Genomic DNA, 21,781 nt, shown 5'->3' on the forward strand with positions numbered 1-21,781 from the left:
ATGGCTGCAATAAATTCGGGCCAGGGCCAGGCTTAAGAAGGTGTCAGAAAGATAAGGGTTTTCATTTGGGAAAGAGGTTGAGTCTGGAGCAGAGATCAACCTCAGCTGTCTGTACAGGAATGGCTGTTGATTTCTGTGTTCAGACACTATATAGGAGAGACATTGCTGAAATATTCTGTAAATTCTCTCACTACTTTGTAGCAGTGTTCTGCACATGATGCAAATTCAAAATTCAGTAACTGATTTTCCTCGAATGCGTAATGTTTAATCCCACTTCTCATGCTGGGTTATTTATTAACACTCAGTAAACAAAGCATTATATATCTATGCACATCATTCAGAGTGGAAACTTCTTTCCAAAATGGAAAACCATCTATTACTTTTCATTTTATTATTGATTCCTGCCTTGGCATCGTCAGATCTTTTGGTAACACATGTCAGAACCATCAAGGTAAGTAATCCACCATGCATGGGGCTCCCATTCTTCATAGATTAACTTCCTGCTATTTATCAGCGTTTATCAGAGATGGCATCCAGATAAATATGTCCAGTATTCAAATGCCACAGTAGGATTTTTCTTGCCAGATTTGCTTGCTAGCATAGCATTCAGTATATCTGTGTCCCTCAAAGGTGCCGTTCTGGTGTTCACTGGATCTCTAAGGCAGCACTGCCTCGTGTTCTGCTTAAGCTTCTTCAGTTAAGCTCCCAGCCACTATTCCTCACCTCAGTAAATTATTTTCCTCTCCGTAGTTACACGCTATGAAAAGTTACAGAGGGCAAATGTCTTTGGGGAGCATTGTAGGTTAGTGGGTAGAACAGGACACAGCAATTTACAGTCAATTTCTATTGATTAGGTAACAGTCTTTGCCAAGACTTTTTCTTTGAAAATCAGGATAATAACATATCTAACATTTTAAAATCAGCTTGAGACTTATTGCTGCAAATTGGAGTTGCCATGGGTTCTTATTATTTAACCATTACGTGGCCCAGCTATAATGTAGCTTTTTCCTCCTGATTGCCATACTACCTGTTGTTCTCTGTAGGTCTTGCAATGCTAAAGCTTTTCTAAATAGAAAATAGCCAAAGCTTAGTGCAGTGCTTCATCTGTACATACAGAACACTACAGAAAAGTCCCTTGATTCTCCCAGTTTTGTTACATACTTTATACAAGTGTAGTTTGATTGAAATGGAGGAGATTGTCGTGTAGTGTGAAGGTCTCAGTCCCCATCCCTGACTTTGCTCCTTTGAGCAAGCAGCGTGCCAGTGGGGGGTGGTGAAGCACAGCTGGAGTTCTGTCTGGCTCATGACCTTGGAGCTGTCAAAGCTGCTTTTAAAGCCACAGTCAGGTAAGCACAACTGGCAGATGAAATTCTGCTGAAAACTGAACAGAAATCCGATACCAAGATCCCTACGTGCACTTGTACACCTTGTTCCTATGCATGCAGCTACTAAGGGTGGGAAAGGTTTTTTCTAGATTAAAAACTACCCATAGAACTACATATTCAAAGCACAGGTAGTGGTGATACAGCCTTCCTTTTATGAATCTCTCATTTTGGCAGCAGTGAGACTCCTACTTAGCTCACGAAGAAGTTTAGTTTCTGTAGTTTAGCTGCATTATGGTCTGTTCTCTGTGATAACCAATTAGCACCACTTGCAATAATAAAATCTTTAATGTTGCTGTGGATTTGGAAATAATATTCCTGCCTTATTTTTCCTATGTAGTGCTTAAGGATATATGCAAATGCCTCATTCAGTGTTGTGAATTCCTGGAGGTCACTTTAAGTTAACTGTATAGTCTTTGCTGAATGTTTTAGTCATGCTGTGTTTGAGTTTCCCAGGCTGTAAAATCAGGGCTTCTTTCAGCAAGTGCTGTCATGGGAGCCCTCTTTTCCCTCCCTGTTTTCCTGGGAGTTCAAATTCCTTTTTTATTCTGCTCTTCCTCACCAGTTTCTATAGATTTTTTGCACCTATATTCTTTGCTGTTGCCACAGCAAAACAGTATTAAAAAAAAGCAGAATTCGTTACTGTTATACAACTGAAAAAAATTCCTAATAATTGCCACAACTGGCAAATATGTGGAAAAACTATAGAAGCATTTTGTCAAGTAACTGTAAGTATACAAGGTAGAGGATACGAAAATCTCAGTTTGATCTAGAATTGCATAACGTTTTTTAATGGGACACTCTCACTTTCTGCCCATATGACTTAAAATGACCTTGATGTCCATGAGGTCTCTCGCTACATCCAAGTGAATCATTAAGAATGAAAAAACTGTCATAGAGCCACAGGGTCACGGGACGTACTCCCTGTGCAAACCGGGGTCACCTAGAGCACGTAGCCCAGAACCATATCTAGCTGGGTTTGAGTATCTCCACTGAAGATCAGCCAAGTACTAAGTGATTAATACCTTTCACCAAGAGATTTTTCTGTATTTTCTTTTTTAATGAGAATGGCAGGATACCCACCCAAAATATTTACAGAATCAGAACAGAACTGTTTCAAAACTACTGTGAAACCCATAATTCTGATAAGGCATGTGCACAACAGCAATTCTGTAAAAGTTAAATGCAGGTAAAGTATCTTTTAATTTAGGAGTTAGTAGTCAGAATTGTAGAATTTGTAACTAAAGGACGTATTTTTGCACCTTTTTGTATTCTTAAACTGCTTGGTAATTCCACTTTAAGGAAAATCGTGTACCAAATAACCTGACATTTCAGTGACTTTCAGCTGTTCATTTCCTGGAGTCAATACCTTAGTTCATGTTTGTAAGGGGAAATGATGAGCTATAATGGCAGTATAGATACAGAAAAGATAATTTCAGTTTGGAAAAAGGACGGTTTTGAATTGGTGCATGCTCTACACAGGCATTAAAAAAGCCCACATAGGTTTGTGAAACAGGAGAGATGTACCCACAGAAATCACCTGTATGGCAATAACGGTTTGGAAGATGAACCTAGAGAAATGTATACAGACCTTTGGCCAGATTCTTACAAAAGCTGAGAAGCTCCCCCTCCATCCTCACATTATCATATATTTAATATAGTATCTTGAAAAAAACTCCAAAACAAACAAAAAATAATGCTCTGTGTCTCAGTTTCCAACCTGTAGAACTCCTAAGTGTGAAAGTTAACAAAAGCCTTAAATCCCCATGAGATGTGTATGTGGCTTGACACTCCATTGTCACCCCTCGATTTGGTGGAATAGGTAAACACGCTTGTGCAAAATGTGACCCACAGGTCTCTTGTAGCCAAAAAAGATAAGGTATTTGCAGCCAGGCTTACGGGAATTGAGTTACACAAGCTGTTATTTAACATGATTCAGTAAGTACATTTGAAGCCTATCCTCTCTTTCAGAAGAGAGTACATTGTGTTTTTGTAGAACTTCTGATATTTTCACCTACTTGGGGAGCAAATATGCAAAAAAAAAGTTTTCACAGGTTTGGTTTGTTTGTTTTTTTCCTTCCAGGCAGCCTGTCACAGTGACGGCCTCTCCTCTCTGAATTTCTGCTTTACTTATTCACATATTTGAGTGAGAGGCTGTTGGGTTGAAACAGGAAAAAATTAGGAGTAAGTCTGAAAGAGCATAAGGATGGGTCTGCCTGATGGTTTGGATGGTTGTATAACTGGACAACTTCTTTGGGCTTGGAAGCAGAAGACAACTACATAGGTGTTAAGTGATTTATTTCTAAATGCAGCTTTCCTACCTTAGTAATTATTTTTTCCGTTTTTCTCTTTACAGAAGCGAAATGTTGATAATGACTTGGTGAGTAAGGCTTGGTTTTGTCAGGGCTACTGAGAAAGATTTATAGTGACAAGAATATTCCTACTATCTTCAGAATATGTTTCTGTGAGTCCAGTCTGAGCAAATGGATATTTCTGAGTGGGTGTGATGAGAGGAGTAGCCCAGCGTTGCTTGCTCTAGGCAGTAAGACTAACTGGGCGGTTCCTTCCTGAGTTCTGATGGAAACTCCTGGACAAGGAAAGAGAATAAACAAATTATTTTTAACCTCCTTGTATTTGAATAAATAGCAAAGTTGTTTGAACTCACCTCTGTATCTCTAACAGACATCCAGTCTGTGATGGTTTTATTTTTACTTTTATGTTGTAATTATTTCTAAAGAAGCCAAGAGACCTCAGCTCTGAGGCTGATTCCACTTGGCACCTAGACTCTACTTCAGCAATGCTTAAATGCTTTGATTGTTTGGGGACCTTCTCAATCAACCAGCTAGAGATCAGGCCCACCATCAAACCCCCACGGTTCCTTCCAGTGCTGGTTTTGCTGCAAGAAGCAAACCCTGCCGTTGTGGACTTGCCTATGGAATTATATCTGTTGTTACCTCTGCTTTCCTATAGTCTCCAGCAACCTTATGCATGAGTGTTCAAAAGAAAATAAATATTTCCCTACCCACTTGTTTAAAGAAGGATGAGCCCCAGTTGTGAAGATATTGAGAATAACATAAAATGGAATTTGGAGCCATCTGAAATTGTTTAGGTCTATTTTTAAACAAGATGACTCCTTAAATCCCTGCTCTAGGAGTTATCCAATCCACTGATAATTACAGTCACTAATATAGTGGGGCAGCAGCAAGTTGTTGTGCTCTCTGATTTAACCACAAGCAAAAGTCACAGTCTTAATAGAGGAAAAAAAAATGATTCTTAGAAGATCAGTGTCTTTACTGTGGCAGTAGTATTTTGTTAAAGAGGCTGTAGTTAGAACTCGTGGAGTAGCACCGCGATGGCAGTGTGACAGGTATCCAAGGAAACAACTCTTCTTATGATCAGGTATTTCCTGTTTTGCTTTGGAGTGATAGAATGTCCTGCCTTTATTTCTTTCTATAAATATGATCATGGCCGATCAGTGTAACAGCTAGCTCTTTCTTTGTATGTTTGTTTTTAATTTTTCAATCTACAGGTTGTCAATGGAATAGAAATCTATAGCATGAAAATTGATAGTAAAGTAACTTCACGATTTGCCCACAACGTCATCACCAGTAAAGCTGTCAATCGTGGAAATGTACACAAAGAAGTTGTCTTTGATGTTGAACTCCCTAAGACAGCCTTCATTACCAACTTCAGCATGTGTGTAATCTTTATATTATTGCTAGAAAAGACTAAAAATCTATGCAAATGCAACTGGGAGAAACTGAACCAAAATGTTAATTTTTACTTTGCTATTTGAATAGATTTCTAAATGCCTCCTGGGTAATTTTCTGATTCTATTAACTTAACATGCAAGATACTTGGAGAAAAGCAAATGTTGGTACATCTATAGAAAAGATGACTAATTTTCAGTTATTTCTGTTCATCATCATGGACCTTAGGGAACGGAGCATCTTCTCTGGAGATCCATTCATCTTTTCAGAAACATCACTTACTTACTCTGGTGTTCTTAAACCAGAAAAGTTCTATTAGTGAATTTCCCTGATGACATTATAGCTTAAGTTATTTTCATTTAAAAATCATATTTGAATCAAAGGCAGGAAATAGAATTATTCTTTTACATTTGTACCTTTCATTGCAATAATATGCAATTCTCACACCATTAGGAGGTTTAATTTGGCTTAAACACCGCCATCTCAGCTAATCACACTATGCCTCTTTTATTTTCAGCAAAAAGAAACAGTAACGTCTAGGGCACAGCTATTAGATGCGTGCTAGAACTTTCATTATAGGATGAGATGAACCTCCTATGAGAAATGCCTGTTTAATGGTGTAAGGAGTCTAAGGATGAAATGTTCAGCTGTAGATAGCCACATTTGGATCCATTCATTTTGCCGTTACATGAAATGAACTTCTTGTGTTGCTAAACTGTAGGAATATGGCAGGTGGAAGCGGTGTTGTCATCACCTTAGTTTTGATCTAATTAATTTTCAAAGTAAAAATTGGTTTCAATTCTCTTAAGATACTGAGCACAAAGCTCTTCATTCCAGCCAAATTCACTGAGAGGACCGGCTTCAGTGAAAGTGCTCAAACCTTGGCAATATCAGATTCCTGAAGATGCTTTTTAGCAAACCAATCAATAGACAGAGAATTACCCATAGTAACTAGGACTTTTTCATCTGCAGGACAATTGATGGTGTCACTTATCCTGGAACAGTAAAGGAAAAAGAAGCTGCAAAAAAGCAATATGAGAAGGCTGTTTCAAAGGGACAGACTGCTGGTCTTGTCAAGTAAGAATGATGTCGCGTGTGGCTTCCACACCATCATCCCATAGCACATTGTCGGATTGGAAATAGCTTGTTCTGGCATATTTCTGAAGTTTGTTTTTTACGGGACTAAAGAAGGATCATTAAGTTAGAGTCATTGCAGCCTAAATTATAAAAACAAAATAAAACTTACTACACAGGCAATACCTACAATTATGGAAAGACTGTTTCTGCAACTTTTACTGACTTTGTATAACCTGTTCCTGGGACTAAGCTCACTGGGAAAATTGACTGAATTCTACAGTTTTAGTATGATTTTAGCAACAGATCAAAATTCCCATCTTTGTTTTACTCATCTTTGAAAATTATACTCCACCAACCCAAACATTAAATATTGTTAAAAAGGATAAAGACATTATTTTTCTTACCCCCTTAAATACAGAGCTTCAGGAAGAAAAACAGAAAAATTCACTGTCTCAGTCAACATTGCAGCAGCCAGTAAAGTCAATTTTGAACTCACATATGAGGAACTGCTGAAGCGACAATTTGGAAAATATGAGATGTTCATCAAAGTAAAACCGAAGCAGCTTGTCAGAGATTTTGAGGTAAATGGCAAACTGGATCCAATTGGCTACTGTAACTTAAGAGATGATGAAATTCTGTACATCTATTGAAAGTGGAGTACCGTGGTCATTCCCGTTGGTTCACAGGTGATGTTTCTAATGAATTGTGTGGGGAGTCCACACCGGTGCGCTTTAGTGCAGGTTTTTATTTGTAAGCCTGACCAATTGGTTCAGCTACTAACCCTCCAAAAGAAATGATGTATGGAAACCTGAAAAAGCCATTATGATGCCTTGGGCTAAAATAGAAGACCAATAACTTTTTAAAATGCCTTTATAGCACAAACTACATTGTTCTCATCCCACCAGGACACTACATCATCTTAAATTACAGTGATACATATATCACATTCTAGAATACTGTCTTTTGCATGCCAAAACTTGTCTTTGATCACTACAATCTGCCTTGCTAAAACCCAGCTCTAAGGCAACATTTTTTCTCCTTTGTATGACCAGAAAATGCTGTGTAGAAATCATCACAAAACTCAGTATCTGTAGAGTTTCTGGAGCATTATTTTAAACATACTATGATAGAAGATTCTGAAATACAGGTCAAAGTTGGGCACAACTCACAGCTATTGGCTGGGTTATATTTTTGAAGGACTTGAGTATTGACATTTTACAAAATTCCAGTATCTAACTTTCAAATAAGTTATATTTCTCCTAAGGTTTATTTGTTTCTAGCTGTGTTTTTAACTTCTGTGTATAAAAAGGTCTGCTTGGCTGATGGCATTTCCACACACTGTGGATTTGATCTGCCATTATGAATTACAAAAGTAAATTTATTTTTCTTCTACAAAAATCATCCCTCTTTCACATCTTTAGTTGCCTGCTGATCCCCCTGTAAATGGCTATGTTGATATATTGTGGGGTAATCAATGACAATGAATTTTCAATTAATATTTCAGATCGAAGTAGATATCTTTGAGCCCCAGGGTATAAGTGAGCTGGAAGCGGAAGGAACGTTCATCACCAATGAACTACAAAATATCGTAAAAAAAACTTTTTCAGAGAAAAAGGTACAGTGACTACTGCATTCCATTTATGATGATTATAATGCTGAAATAATAATGTCAGTGCAAAATGCTGTAGTGGCTAGCAATGAAAGTGAGAGGAAAGACAGAGAGAAAATACAGGAAAGGCTTGTCTGTGCAAACAAGCTCTGAATTCCAAGCTGGCAAGTTGAAGAGCATCTCCACGCAGTTCAGAAGCCACGTACCTGTTCACATGGTGCTGTACCCAGGCTGGTAGGTCTTGTCCTGCAGCAGGAGTTGGAAACCTGGATACCAATAGGACCATTTCCTACAGAGGAACTGAGTCAGTAACAAGTAGTTTGCTTATGTGTGGAGCTGGTAGAATCCCTAAGATGCAGACTGCCCAACAGCCTTCTTGAAAGTGTCATTCAGAGTGGAGGGCCAAACCAAGGAAGAAGGGGAAGTAAATATATGAAGAAAGTTCTAGATAGCATCCTTCAAATATCAGTTACCCATCAATAAATATATAAATGTGTGCCAATACAAACTAATACCTAAGCTGATAAAACAGGTTATTCTTATGTCTGTGAATATAAACATACTAGTTTTACAAAAATGCAAACTTCTTTGTGTTCTGTAGAAAATTTTCAGCTATTAAGGTTCAGATGTAATGAAGGCTTTTCTTTTCAGGGCCATATCTCTTTCAAGCCAACCCTTGATCAGCAGCGAAACTGTGCAAATTGCTCACAGTCTCTCTTGGATGGTGACTTCATTGTAAGATATGATGTGAAGAGAACAACTCCGGATAATTTACAGGTAAATCTGACAGCTGGAAGTTGTTGAACAGCTCAGCTTGCACAAAGTCAGGGGAGCCAGCTGTTACCTGAAGGACAAGGAGCTGATAATGACAATACAGCTGAAAGCAAAGGGGCTTTCGCCAGCCAAGAGCCCGCTCCTTGCAGTTCCTGAGCGAGGCAGACCCAGAGATGTCAGTGAAATCAGCTGAGAGTCCAGGTCATAAGGGGAGTTTGTGGTGATGAAGCAACCCAAGTTCAAGGTGGAAAGTCAGGCTTCAGAGTGGGATCCAGATCAGCGGAGTCCATGGACAGGAACAGGTATGGCTGTGGCACAGCTGGAGACCAGGTGTTCTTGCAGTGTAGCTGAGGCAGGGACTAAAGGCCCAGGCTTGTGCTTAAATTGAAGCTCCTGGGCTCATGGACAGAGGTGAGACTGGTCAGGACCTGTAGAGCTTGTTATTCCACTCAGCAGCTAGACACTAAATGAAAGTAAATTCTTCCTTATCCATTTTATCTTTATGATATACAAAAATTGTTTGTTGTTTGGTTGGTTGTTGTTTACATTTTATTTTTCAGATTGTCAATGGCTACTTTGTACATTTCTTTGCACCGACAAATCTTCCAAAGTTGCCCAAGAATATTATTTTTGTAATAGATATTAGTGGCTCAATGGCTGGAAGAGAAATAGAACAGGTAAGTTATCACATTACTATAAAGTCCCAATGGACGAGCCTCGGTTGTGGTGGAAGGGACATAGTGGCTTAGAGTGCATATGCATGGCTTAAGCTATATCAAGTGGTTTTATGCTGAGATGTTTCTAATGCTCAGCACCATTAGTACTGGTTTGAAGTATTAATGTAGAACAAAATTCTATACATTGAGGCTATATTTACTTACTTGTAAATGTTATTAGTTCAAAACTGTCAACATCAACATTTCCAGAATGCTCTGTCACACGTACTGGACAGTTCCAAAATTAAAATGTGCATACAGTACTATGCAGTATTTATGTTGTATTTCCATCTCCTCTGGCATGCAGCAGCTCTTTTCATACTTAGGACTCCTCATTCTAAGCTAATGCTCAGAATTTTCAGGTTTTGCTGCTGCATGAAAATAGCCACGCTTGCTTGCATAGGAGCATCTCCACCAGCCTGTAGCTACTCATTTCCCATCACTTTCAATTTGCAATGCCCGCTTACCTCAGTGTAAGCAAGGAGCCGTGACATGAGACCTGATTTTCCTCTCAGCTACAAAGATTTACCAGGTGGAACTGCAACCGGCTGACTTCACTAGAGTTACTCCGTAGCAGACACAGGGACTGGCAAGGACAGAACAAGCTCAGAATTTTTGCACGACACCCTGTGTAAAACTTAAAAATACCCAAATGCTGAGAGATGAATCACATAAAACCTCTAAGCACCTATTTTGATAAATGTTGAACCATACATTTAAAACTCCTTGGCTTATAGACAAGAGAAGCACTTCTGAAAATCTTAGACGACATTAAAGAAGATGACTTCTTCAATTTCATACTGTTTGGTAGTGAAGTACACACCTGGAAAGAAACACTAATCAAGGCCACTCCTAAGAATTTGGATGAAGCAAGGGCATTTGTTCGGGGCATTGGCACCTCAGGCAGTAAGTACTTTACTGGACTTGCCAGTATCTTGTTCTGGAAATTAATTTACCAATTCGGTCTGTGCTTTTTAATCTTTTTTTGTATTACTGATGAGACACTCCAAAAGTTTAGTCAGAATATGACATCTGCTTTTTCTTATGTTTCCAAAGCCCAGATGCTTTACTGTCTGAACCTTCCCCTGCTTGCAAACCCAAATCTTCCATTTTCATACCGTAATGAGATCTCATCAGATTCCAGAGAAAAATGGGCCTTTATTTTGACTGTTTGTGCTGAAACCAAATTTTTCTGTCTGCTGTGCAGTGACAAATTTACATGGTGGTATAATGAGGGGAATCAATATGCTGAATGATGCTCATGAACAAAACGTAGTGCCCAAGAGAAGTGCTTCTATAATTATCATGTTAACAGACGGCCAACCAAATGTAGGTAAGTTTGTGTTGGATGGAATAATAAAGAGAGTGAATTAACTAACAAAAAATGTTCTGTTAAAATTGGCCTCCATCTTTGATTTCTGGATGTTTTCACGATTTAAATGCTACTATACCAGCATTATACTACTAAAACAAGTTTTTGGTAATGCCTCCTAAGAAATCCGAACATGACCAGCCACATTTAATTTTGTGATAATTTTATCTATTTATGAAGAAAACTCAAACTTTTTCTGGCTTGATGCAGGTGTATCAAACACTCAGGACATTCAGACAGATGTAAAAAAAGCCATTGAAGGAAAATATCCCTTATATAATCTTGGTTTTGGCTATGGTGTTGACTACAACTTCCTGGAGAAGATGGCACTGGAAAATAAAGGATTAGCCCGTCGGATTTATCCTGACTCTGATTCAGCTTTACAGCTTCAGGTACAGTAATCACCCCTTAAATTAGATGAGAGATACATTAAGTCAGATAACTATACAGGTGTTCTTATTTTGAAAAAATGAAAACCTCAAAGTGTAATCTGGTACCGAGATGCTCAGGAGCCTGCTGTAATCAGAATTTTAGTTGCATTTAATTGTTCCCTTCCCTTATATAAGCAGAATGTGGAAGGACAGTAAAATGGAGATACTGTGGACTATGGAAAAGGGTTCCAAACTTGGCATAGCGTGACATGAGTCATGGTTGTGAAGGACACAAAATTGCTGCAATTATCATGTCTCCTGTACCTCACAGATCATGTAGGTCATGTCATGTCAAGGAAGGAGAAGGATGACAGAGCATAAAGGCTTTGGATATTCTGTCTTTAGGAACTTAATGCAAGCAGGTGTATCTTACCATATGTCTGAAGCATTTTATAGTCATATAAGGCATGAGAACAGGTATAGGCAGTACAGAGTTGACCTTTTTTACTTCTCACTTTCCAATAGCAGCCATTCAAAAAATTCACCAAATAATTTAGATACTGGATTTCACTGCAAGCTCTGCCAAAATCAGATATCTAGTCTCCTTTGGCTTATGTTGTCATTTCAGTCTCTGCAAAGAATAGATCTAGAAACTTACTTCTAACAAATGGAGGGGAGCTTGGGATCCCCCTTGATTAACGTTGGTGGATCTCAAGATCCACAGCATTTTTTTCTCAGATATTTTTCCTTTCTCCTAGTGAGACTGAAGAATTTGTATGTCCTTTCTCATTTTCATTATTTGTAGATTTTTAGGCCTTATACTCTGAGATGTAACTGAATATTTAAATATTTCTTGTAAAATACACTTTTGGTTCTCATCACTGAAATAGCAGGATGTTCCTGGCTACAGACCTACCTATGAATTTACCTATGAACTAAAGAAACAATGTTTTCCTTATCTTTTTTTATCCCATAGGGATTTTACGATGAGGTGTCAAATCCCATGCTCACAGACGTGGAGTTAAACTACCCAGAAAATGAAATATCAGACCTAACTAAAAACACTTTTAAGCATTTCTATGATGGGTCTGAGATTGTGGTGGCTGGGCGCTTTATAGACAACAACCAAAACAGTTTGACTGTAGATGTGAGAGGTGAAGGCGTAAGTATGGATTCCTTTAACTTAAGTAAGATACACAAAACATCAATGTTTAAAGCTGGCAATACTTAAAATATTTGCTGGTATTTCTTTACCCAGTGACAGGATGTGTTACTGCATATGTGAAGAACTAAATGTGCTTTTAAAACCACAAGTTACTTGCCCGAGTCAGGTGTACTAGGGTCAGTCTGGAACAACTTTGTGCAGTGTGACTGGATTAGCTTTGCTAACAGGTTTGTTGGGGTGTTTTTTTGGTTGGGTTTTGTTTTATCCAGTTTAGTCTCTAAATACACTACCTGGTTATTTCAGGAGCCAAATGTTCAGTGTTCACAGACACTAGTCTTCACTGGGTGAAGAAAAATAGAACTGTACTTCTAATAGGGACTGAATGATCCAAATCCAGCTCTGGATTCTGTAAAAATATTTGCCCTGATATTCAAGAAACACAACACAAACATTATAGATTATGTTATCATAAATACTGTGAAATGCATATATGCCATATACATTGTGGTGTATTAAATATATTATAAGAAATTAGGTGTGTTTCAAATACAAATAATGTATTATTAGTAAGCTAGCCAGTGTATCTGCTTGAACATGTACCTATATAAAATCCCTGTCATAATCAAAGTTCTATAAATCCTGAGGAGCCAAATTCTAACGAATAAAAATGCCGTGTGAATTTGGAAACCCCATTACGTCCTATAGCACCCAATACTAGCTTTCACAGAAGCAACAGAACAAAGAGGCTGATACAACACTGACAATTTCCTGGGCAAGGGCTGTGTAGGACAAGACTGTTTTTCAGTTTCACAAGATTTTCAGATGGGAAGATCTTCATTTTGGGAGGTTCTGGAAGTGTCTGGCTACTTATGATACAAAGAAGTTTCCTTATTCCTAACAGGCTAACGACGCCCTGTCATATACTGCACAACAGGATGCTGAGCAAACAGCTAAAGCTTTCCAAGAGCAACAATACATATTTGGAGATTACATTGAAAGGCTCTGGGCTTATCTCACCATTGAACAACTCCTGGAAAAACGGTAACTATATGTAGAACAACATCTTCCATGAATCCGTTAAGCCATCTGACTGGTGCAAATTCTAGGATGTGAAGCCCAAATTCACATCACACTGAGGTGCCAGTGGAAAAGCATAAAATTCAGTAAGGAAAATCCCCCAACCTATTCTCCTCCCCAGCCTCAGTATTTCTGTTGCAGGTTGCAAATGAAACAATTTCAAATTATTGCTAATACAAAACGCAGTTTTGCCTTTTTCTTGGATAGCCAGCAGAATCAGAAGTGCTCTCCAAGAAATATTCTTTATTGATAAATTTGCTGCAGAGAAATGACATTACTTTAAAGAAAAATATTTATTCCAGAGTTCAGTGAGTAATGTAGCAATCATTGATGCTGGGAGTCTGTCTGTATTCAGTATTGCAGCTACAGGAGAAGAAAAGGAGAATTTTACAGCTGAAGCCCTGGATCTCTCACTAAAATACAAGTTTGTAACGCCACTGACATCCATGGTGGTAACAAAGCCAGAAGACCATGACAATCAAGATGGGATTGCTGATAAACCCATTGAAGGTATAGACATTTTCACAATTTTACTTTATTTGGGAAGCCAAATGTTCCTTTGGCGTTCCCCTAAAGAAAGGCTTTTGTGTGGCAACAGTTTTTAAAATGTTTCTGAAAAACCTGCTTTCAGAGCCTTGCATACGTATGGTTTATGCAAAATTACTTTTCATCGTAAAGCTCATTTCCATCAAACCATCTTTTGTTAGTGAATCATACAGACAAAAATACTATAAATTGAAAATAATTGTATTTAAAGCTAAAGATATAAAATTTACATCAAAAAATGAAAAACAAGAAGCAGTTCTAATCTAATAATCCACCTATATTCAGTTGACTTCACATCACTTTCTCCTTCATTTTTCTACATACTTCAGCTTAGTGTGAGGTATAGTATCATCTTGCTACATGAAAACAGAAAATTTGCGTGAGATCTTCCTTGTGCAGGATATCTCAGTTTGTAAAAAGATGGAGATGACAGCTGTAAAACACAGTATTCAAATATATTGCAGAAAGACAAGCAATTATATTGAAGGTGCACAATTTGTTCTCAACTGCTCTGATGTTATAGTTTGGCTAATTATTAACTCCTTGCTCAGTAGAGCAAGTTCAGCCTCTTTGTTTAATCAGTGTGAAACAGAAGGACTCTACTCCTCTATAGGAAAGTAAAGCAAATGCTGTCCGCTCAGTGCACCCCAAAGGCCCCCTTCCCTCATCTGTGTGTGTTCTTGGGGCCATCCTCATCTCTCCCTCATTCAACGGGGCTGACAAACCTCTTGTGAAGCTTTTCAGTCTCCTCTATTTGCATCCATTATTTTTTTTCCCAAAACTTTTGCTTAGTGCCCCTAAAAGTTCCTCCCAGGCTCTGTGTGGGCTCTTTGCTGGCTTCTAGATGAAAAGCTTTCTCATCTCCTGCATTTGGCCTGGTAACTCACAGCGTAACAGAGATGCTTACTGGAGGGTAGTGGGTTTTTCTTTCAACCGGCGTAAATCCTGAAATCAATTAATTGCTAAGTGCTCTTCAATTCTGAATAATTCTTCAAGCATTCCGCTGATAAAATTTCTGCATTATTTTTCGTAACCCTCATTATGAGATACTGACATAAAAACACTTCTTGTGTAATTTAACATTCAAGTCATTATACAGCATAAAGACTTTAAAGTTTACAGCTGAACTCCATGAAATGGAAAAACTTACCCAAAGATCTGACAGAAGTAGCATCTACTCAGAGGGATCTTCAGCTCTTTGCTTTGCTTTTCCAGGTACTTGCAGTACAAAGGCCCTTTTCTGGAGTTCTTTCCAAGTAAATCCTCTTTGGATACAGGAAGTATAGAGCAGTAATAGGAGAAAATACTCAAAACACTGCTGCTGTAAAGGAAAAGAAGAAGATTTTTACACACCCTAGAATCTAGGTTCACAAATAGGATTATTGAATCATCCAGTCAGTACTAACAGAATTATGCAAATGCCTTGAAAACCGCAAAAGTATAAAACCAGTAAGGAACATTTTGCAATGAGGAAATGGCATAACAATAGAACAATTACTAATAGTGCTCTTGTCATATGCTTAATTAATTGCAGTTTTGCTGCCCCACAAAAGAGCTTTTTACTTTCAGTGAGTTTCTGTTTGATCTACAAATATTTAGTTTTGTCATTGGGAAGAAATGGAATTGTAAAATACTGAAGATACCTGGTTGAATTGTCAAACAGTTTTAAATTTCTTTCTTTTTTAGAATGTCTTAACAGGGTCTGTTTAATCATACAACTGAAACTGTAAATTTCTCTTTTTCTTCCTTTATTTCTTACCTGCCCACGGTAACAGCCGAAGGTATGTACGTTTCTTATTATATTTACTTAATATTTTTAACCATTAGAGATTGATTTCCTGCATCACTTACGTGATCTAAGACATAATATTGTCATAAAATTCTTGGTGAACAAACAAGACTACGTTATAAATAGATTGAAAATTTTTCAGCTGGCAAGGTTTGTAAATACCATTTTCAGTGTGGTTGCTCCTTTCTCTGATAACTGCAGCATCCCACCATCACTGATTTCAGGCCCAGCATGACTCAGTTGCTTCCCAGGTTGCTGATCCCAGGTACCTTGTGGAGCCATCTCTCGTGCAGAGGTGTCTGCACTGATGCTGGGATCGCTACTTCTTCAGCGCAGCTCTGTCTGCAGCCACCTCTCTGTAGTTTCAGCTGTAAAAAGAGTAGAAGACTAGAAAAATGTGGAAGCGGGTGGGTAAATCTTACTGACTTCCAGTAGCACAGTTTAGAACAAGGTGGCACAGGGGAATCAGAGAAGAGCAGGTTGTGCCAGCCCCTTAGGGAGCAAACCCCGTGCCTTCAGAGGAGGAACATTTTTGCTGAAAAGTAGGGTGTGCTTTCTGCCAATTTATGCCGTCTGCTTTGTTGCAGTACTAAATAAACTGGCTTGACTAAGTTTTTCTCTTTAAAAATGCTTAGAAATTTATGCCTAATTACCAGATCTGGGAGGTGATTTTTGGTGAGATAGATTCTTTTTTATTCTTTCTACCCTCTAAAATAATATTTTGTTTCTTTCACAGCACAGGATATCACAGCTGCCATGCTGGGTAAGTCATTAGCTTAAGTTTCTGAATGAAGTAGCATCTATCAATGGAAATTGATTCAAACAACAATAATTACCAAAGAGATAGAAACTGCATTTTCTGGGTTTACAACTGTATTTTAACAAATGCTACCAAATTCTGCTCACTGCTAAAAACACACTTAAAGGTTGAACAATGCCAGATGAAAAAGTTTCAGCTAAATAGCTTTTAGGGAGTAAATGCCAGTTCATCAGACCACCATTTTTTCCTGAAAGCTGTTTCCCAAGAACAGAGGATGGACTTGAATTTGTATGTCCTTTGGAATTAGATAAAGCAAGGGACTGTGATGTCCATCTCTGGCTAAATTAATATGTTCAGTTACTTATGCAAAATGAAACTGTTTTATTCAAGAGAAGGAAAGAGAGAGCAACTGATCCTTCAGATTGCTGTTTGGGCAACTGTGGAAATGGTGGTTTGGTTTAAGTTTTTGCTCTGGAGATTAGTCTCTGTCTAGCTTTCTCAAGACCTCATTGAAAAGACAGATTCATTCCAGAAAAAGCAGATGTCAAAACCTCAGAAGTTTTCAATGGGTGATGTTGCATTTCCTTGCTTAATCCTTAAGTCTGAGACATTTCTATCCTACAGATGCATTACTTGGCCCTTGTAGAAACCCTCAAAGCAGTTTAGACTACAAATACATTTGTATCCTGAAGCTTTGCTTGATTCAGATGGGGCACAAACCATCATTCCATAGACTATATGCTTTAAAAACAAGGATGGAATTAGCAATTTATGTAGCATATTAACTTCCTGACATCTTGCACGTATTGTACGGATAATGTGTAAATATTCCATTTTGGTGTGAGTTTTTCTAATTTTTCTTTTTCTTTTCTGTCTGCAGCTCCGCAATCTTTCTTACATAGTTCATACCCCACATGGTATACTAGTGGTGAGTAGTTTAGGTCATGTCTGCTAGAGGGGGAACAGAAGAAGGTATTTAAGAATAAATTGCACAATTTTTATGAGTCTTTTAGATAATTCCCTCCCACAAAAGCAGCCATTCTATTTCTTTCCAAGGGACTAGTATTTTAATTTAAACATCTCTAAATGTTTTTTAAAGATCAAGTCACTGAGATCGTATATCGTCATTTTGTTAGTCCTCCTTCCCATTGCTAGACCTTGTGTTGGTAACTGCTTGTTCTCTGTTCAGGTGACCTTCTCACCCTCGGTAATACTTTCATGGCCCTCAGAGATAAACACCACCTTAGAGGTGGCCATTCTGACCTTACAATCCACGTGCCAAATTTTGCAGTAGTCAAGAAACGCAGGATATATGTCACATACCTGGGAATGGTGAGGAGGAAAAGGACGTAGTTCACTCTGGGGAGATGTAGCAGATTCCTGGGGTCCCCACCACTCCGCTGGAGGATGGGCTGGACTAAGCTGGGCACACAGCTTGTGCAGGGGCCAGTTCCTGCTGGTCCCCAGCATTTGCAGTTCTGTTGCCACAACATTAAACGTTGGTGCAGAACTTTGAACCTGTGTATCACAATACAAATACCAGTGATTTGCCTTTACAGTTGATGGAGATCCACACTTCATTATATCGGTACCACAAAAAGAAGATGCCATTTGTTTCAATATCAATGAAAACCCAGGTGCTGTGTTAAATTTAATAAATGACCCAGTTACAGGTGAGTTTTTAATTTTTTTTAAATACAGTATATCAGGATACTTATAAGAAATAGCCATTAAACTTAAGACATTTTATCTCTTTAATACTGCCTAAGCTTTTTTTCCAGCCAAGTTAGGAGTTCCTGTAGCTGTGACAGGGTATCATTACCATGACTGTGTTTTCACTTCTTGCACCAAAATGAACTTTCAAACTTTGTTTGAAAACCACTGTGAGAGTTGAGAGGCATAATTTGCCTCAGTGAGTAGTAGTACAAGCAATAAAATAATCCTTAGAATTCCATTTCATGGAATTCCTGGTAAAGAGAGACCAGTGTCACACAGTCTGTTTGTGGCCATCACAGGCTCTTTGTGCTTTAGGAAATATTAAACTTTTCTCAGTAAAGTGATTGTCGTCCTTGTGGAAATCCACAGAACAGCCACCAGAGCTTTATTCTGCTTTGGCATAAATGTGCACAAGTAATTCTGATCTATTTTTCAACTCGTATTTGTTTCCTTGAGTTGTTAAATTTCTATGACACTCCTTGACATCAGTTGATCATGTCCTATCTGTAAAACAATACTTGATGTGTCCTTTTTATATTAGGCATCACAGTTAATGGAGAACTCATTGGTGATAAGAAGGCAAATAGTGGCGCAAAGATCCAAAACACATATTTTGGAAAACTTGGCATTGCAAATAAACACCTGGATTTAAAACTGACAGTAACTCCTGAGAAGATCATAGTACAGAAGGGCAATGAAAAAACAGGTTTCACCTGGCTTGACTCAGTCACTTTGCAGCAAGAAGGGTAAGGCTTACAAAAAGAATAGCAGCTCCTGTAATACTTTAGTGTCAATAATATACTTCTAAGATTTGTCTGAATATACAAGAGAAATTTATTCACGTCCTGCTGAATTCTGCTCTCTACTTTGTTTTCTAACTGCTGAATATTTATTAATAAATTCCTCTGCTTGGAATAAGTGAAGAATTTTCCCTGATTTTCTATTAGTATGATTAAGGTAAAACTAGATTGGATATTGTGCTTAACACAACAGTGTCTTGCAAATACTTAAAGAGTGAAGTGACTTTAGATACAGTGTGTAACCTTTCAAACAAAGATCTAATAATTTCCTGTAAACAGTCTCCATTTTAAGAAACGGAACTGGTGATATTTGTAGAATAAGTACATTTTACCCTGTCAGCAGGTATATTTTTGATGAGATTTATCTATTACAGAATCGTTTATACCTGTCAAAAAGGAAGTTTAGAGAAGGAACGGCCAGCATCTCCTCCTCCTCATTTATGTTTTCATTGTGTACCTGTAACAAAATTGCTACCTTCTCAAAGCATGGCAGTGCCACAGCAAGAGCACCAGAGCAAAACTGTTGTTCATACTGCATTCTTATTTTTTTGTTATGATAGCTACTCTGGCGCTATCACTAACACAAGCAGAAGCAAATCTTCAGTATCCTAGCGCTAACCTAGACAGTTTGGGAGTTGTCTTTTCTGGAAAAGAAGAGGAAAAGGTGTCAGCATCCAGGCAAAGAAGTGATGGTTTTATCTGTAATGTTTTTATTACTGAGCCTGAGGTGCTGTATCTACATGTCACTAACCTATCTGTGACTAATTGTGCTGTTATAGGGCAGGTTTTGGTAGAAACACCTTGCTGAAAAGTTTAAAGGCCAGGTAGCCTTTTCCGGTGTAATTTGGTATGAGATGGACTGTCTGGGAGCGCACACAGATTCACATGGACCAAACCAGGCAGCAAAACCTCTGTTTTAAAAAACACTGAGCAATTTATAAAGCCATGTTTGTTTGTTGGACATAGTTTTTTTTTCTCAAGTTTCTTCTCATTGCTGTTAACTCTGGGAAGCACAATGCTCTAAGTCAAGTTTTTCTTTTTTCCTCAGTTTAACTTTGATAATCAATAGAAAAAAAAATCTGGTGGTCTCAATGGGCAGCGGTGCCTCATTTGTTATTGTTTTGCACCAAGTATGGAAGAAACATCCTCTCCACCAAGACTTCCTAGGACTGTATACATTGGGAAGTGATAAACTGTCTGAACAGACCCATGGATTATTAGGTATGACTTCATTTAATGTTTTCGTGTTTGTCGTTCCATATGAGACTACATAATTTGTAGACACAATCCTGTACTTAGCCTTTCTGAACTGAGATAGCAGAAGAAGCTGAGATGACATTGATTTGCCATATTAAAATTTCTGACAATATATTCTGGGCTCAGATTTATGCATTATCTTTTCATCAAATCCTCTGCTGCTCCTGAAATCTGTAGCATCCATTGTCCTCACTGGCATCTCGAAACCTCTCTTATCTTCCTAAATCCAGCCTACAGATATGGATTTTTTTGTTACTACACTATTCTTTCAGTCTCTCGGATAGTCTGATCTCTCCTTTCATCTTATCACTTTTCTCCTAAGCACAAGCACTCTGAGAAAGTACAGTAACTGATTTACACAGCTCGTCACTGTTTTCATCATCTGTGACCTCACTAAGTGATCTAAAGTCTGTGCTCATTATGGCACTCAAAGCACCAGCAGCATCCTGCACCAGCCCAGACAGGCAGAAGTGTGTGAAAGCTGATCCTGGCAGGAGGGCAAAAATTCCCTACATGTCAGCCTTGTTCTGAGCATATCACATCCCAAAATTTCAAAGAGCAACACATGCATTATTTGATTAAAAAAACTAAAGACTCGGATGATACAACTGAATAGACAAGACACAAAGTGAGGATATCTTGAAGGATATGTAGAAAAAAGCTTATCTTACTGTGCATTCAGAAGCTGGAACTTACATACAGATGATACGCATAGAATTCTGCTGAACTACAGGCGTAAGTTCAACCTTACATGAAACTTGGTGTTTGCTTATCCATTCAAAACCCTGAGGGAACGTGGAAAACAGCATAAGAATGTAAAAATCCTGGGGTTTCTGTTTGGTTTGTTTCTGCTTTATTGTATGCAACATTCCTGAAGTGGTAATTCTGGCTTCTATTTTTAGGACAGTTTTTCCGCCCCATTGACTTCACCATACTTGAAATTCATCCTGGGTCTGATCCCAAGAAACCAGATGCCACAATGATTGTTAAAAACAAGGAACTAACAGTAACAAGGTAAAATATAATTAAGTTCTTAGCAAAGACTTAGGAAAAATTACCTGTCAAAGAGCAGCTTCTGCTTCGAGCCGCCCGTGACTGTATTTTCCCTTGCAGGGGCTGGCAGAAGGACTTCAGAGAAGATCCTGCACACGGCATCGACATCCCCTGTTGGTTTGTTCATAACAATGGAGCTGGGCTGATAGATGGTGTTCATACAGACTATATTGTTTCCAGTCTGTTTTAAACAACTACAGCTTCCTGTAAAGTCACGGGTATACGGAGTCTGAATTAACAGTATTTTTCAGTGTTTAAGAACTATTAAAAATACATAAGCTTACTGTGTTTGGCAATGCTAAGAGAGGGTTTTGCTGCATATTTCATCAAATGTTAAGTGCTAAACAGCTATTCTGCTTGTGTGCACAGATATCACTCACCCACTGAAATATCCTCATTTTACTGAATAATTTACTAGTTTTAAAATTCTGACTTAAAACATTACTTTGTAAAACACAATGAGAACATTCTATCCAGTTTTAAATCAATAACTGTGTGTCAGGAGTGATTTAAATAAAAGCATCAGTACTTAATGCCTTGTTTTGTTATTCCAACAGCAATCAGTGTTTTCCTTCCAGTTTCACAGAGCCCAGGATGCCAGATGCAG

General features: G+C 38.2%; 1 protein-coding gene across 1 annotated transcript; it reads left to right on the top strand.

Moving 5' to 3' along the window:
- Positions 1-314: 314 nt before the first annotated feature.
- Positions 315-21,707, top strand: LOC102093030 (inter-alpha-trypsin inhibitor heavy chain H3). The gene is made up of 21 exons (XM_065074809.1): positions 315-451; positions 3,739-3,762; positions 4,912-5,078; positions 6,065-6,169; positions 6,588-6,750; positions 7,674-7,784; positions 8,430-8,555; positions 9,113-9,229; positions 10,006-10,174; positions 10,476-10,601; positions 10,851-11,032; positions 11,988-12,173; positions 13,078-13,217; positions 13,609-13,844; positions 16,325-16,351; positions 17,229-17,276; positions 17,908-18,021; positions 18,606-18,810; positions 19,913-20,085; positions 21,024-21,135; positions 21,235-21,707. Exons 1-21 carry the CDS (start codon positions 362-364, stop codon positions 21,362-21,364), a joined length of 2,751 nt encoding a protein of 916 aa, XP_064930881.1. The 5' UTR covers positions 315-361; the 3' UTR covers positions 21,365-21,707.
- Positions 21,708-21,781: the final 74 nt, after the last annotated feature.

Source organism: Columba livia, chromosome 10 (assembly GCF_036013475.1).
Source record: "Columba livia isolate bColLiv1 breed racing homer chromosome 10, bColLiv1.pat.W.v2, whole genome shotgun sequence".
Lineage (NCBI taxonomy): Eukaryota > Metazoa > Chordata > Aves > Columbiformes > Columbidae > Columba > Columba livia.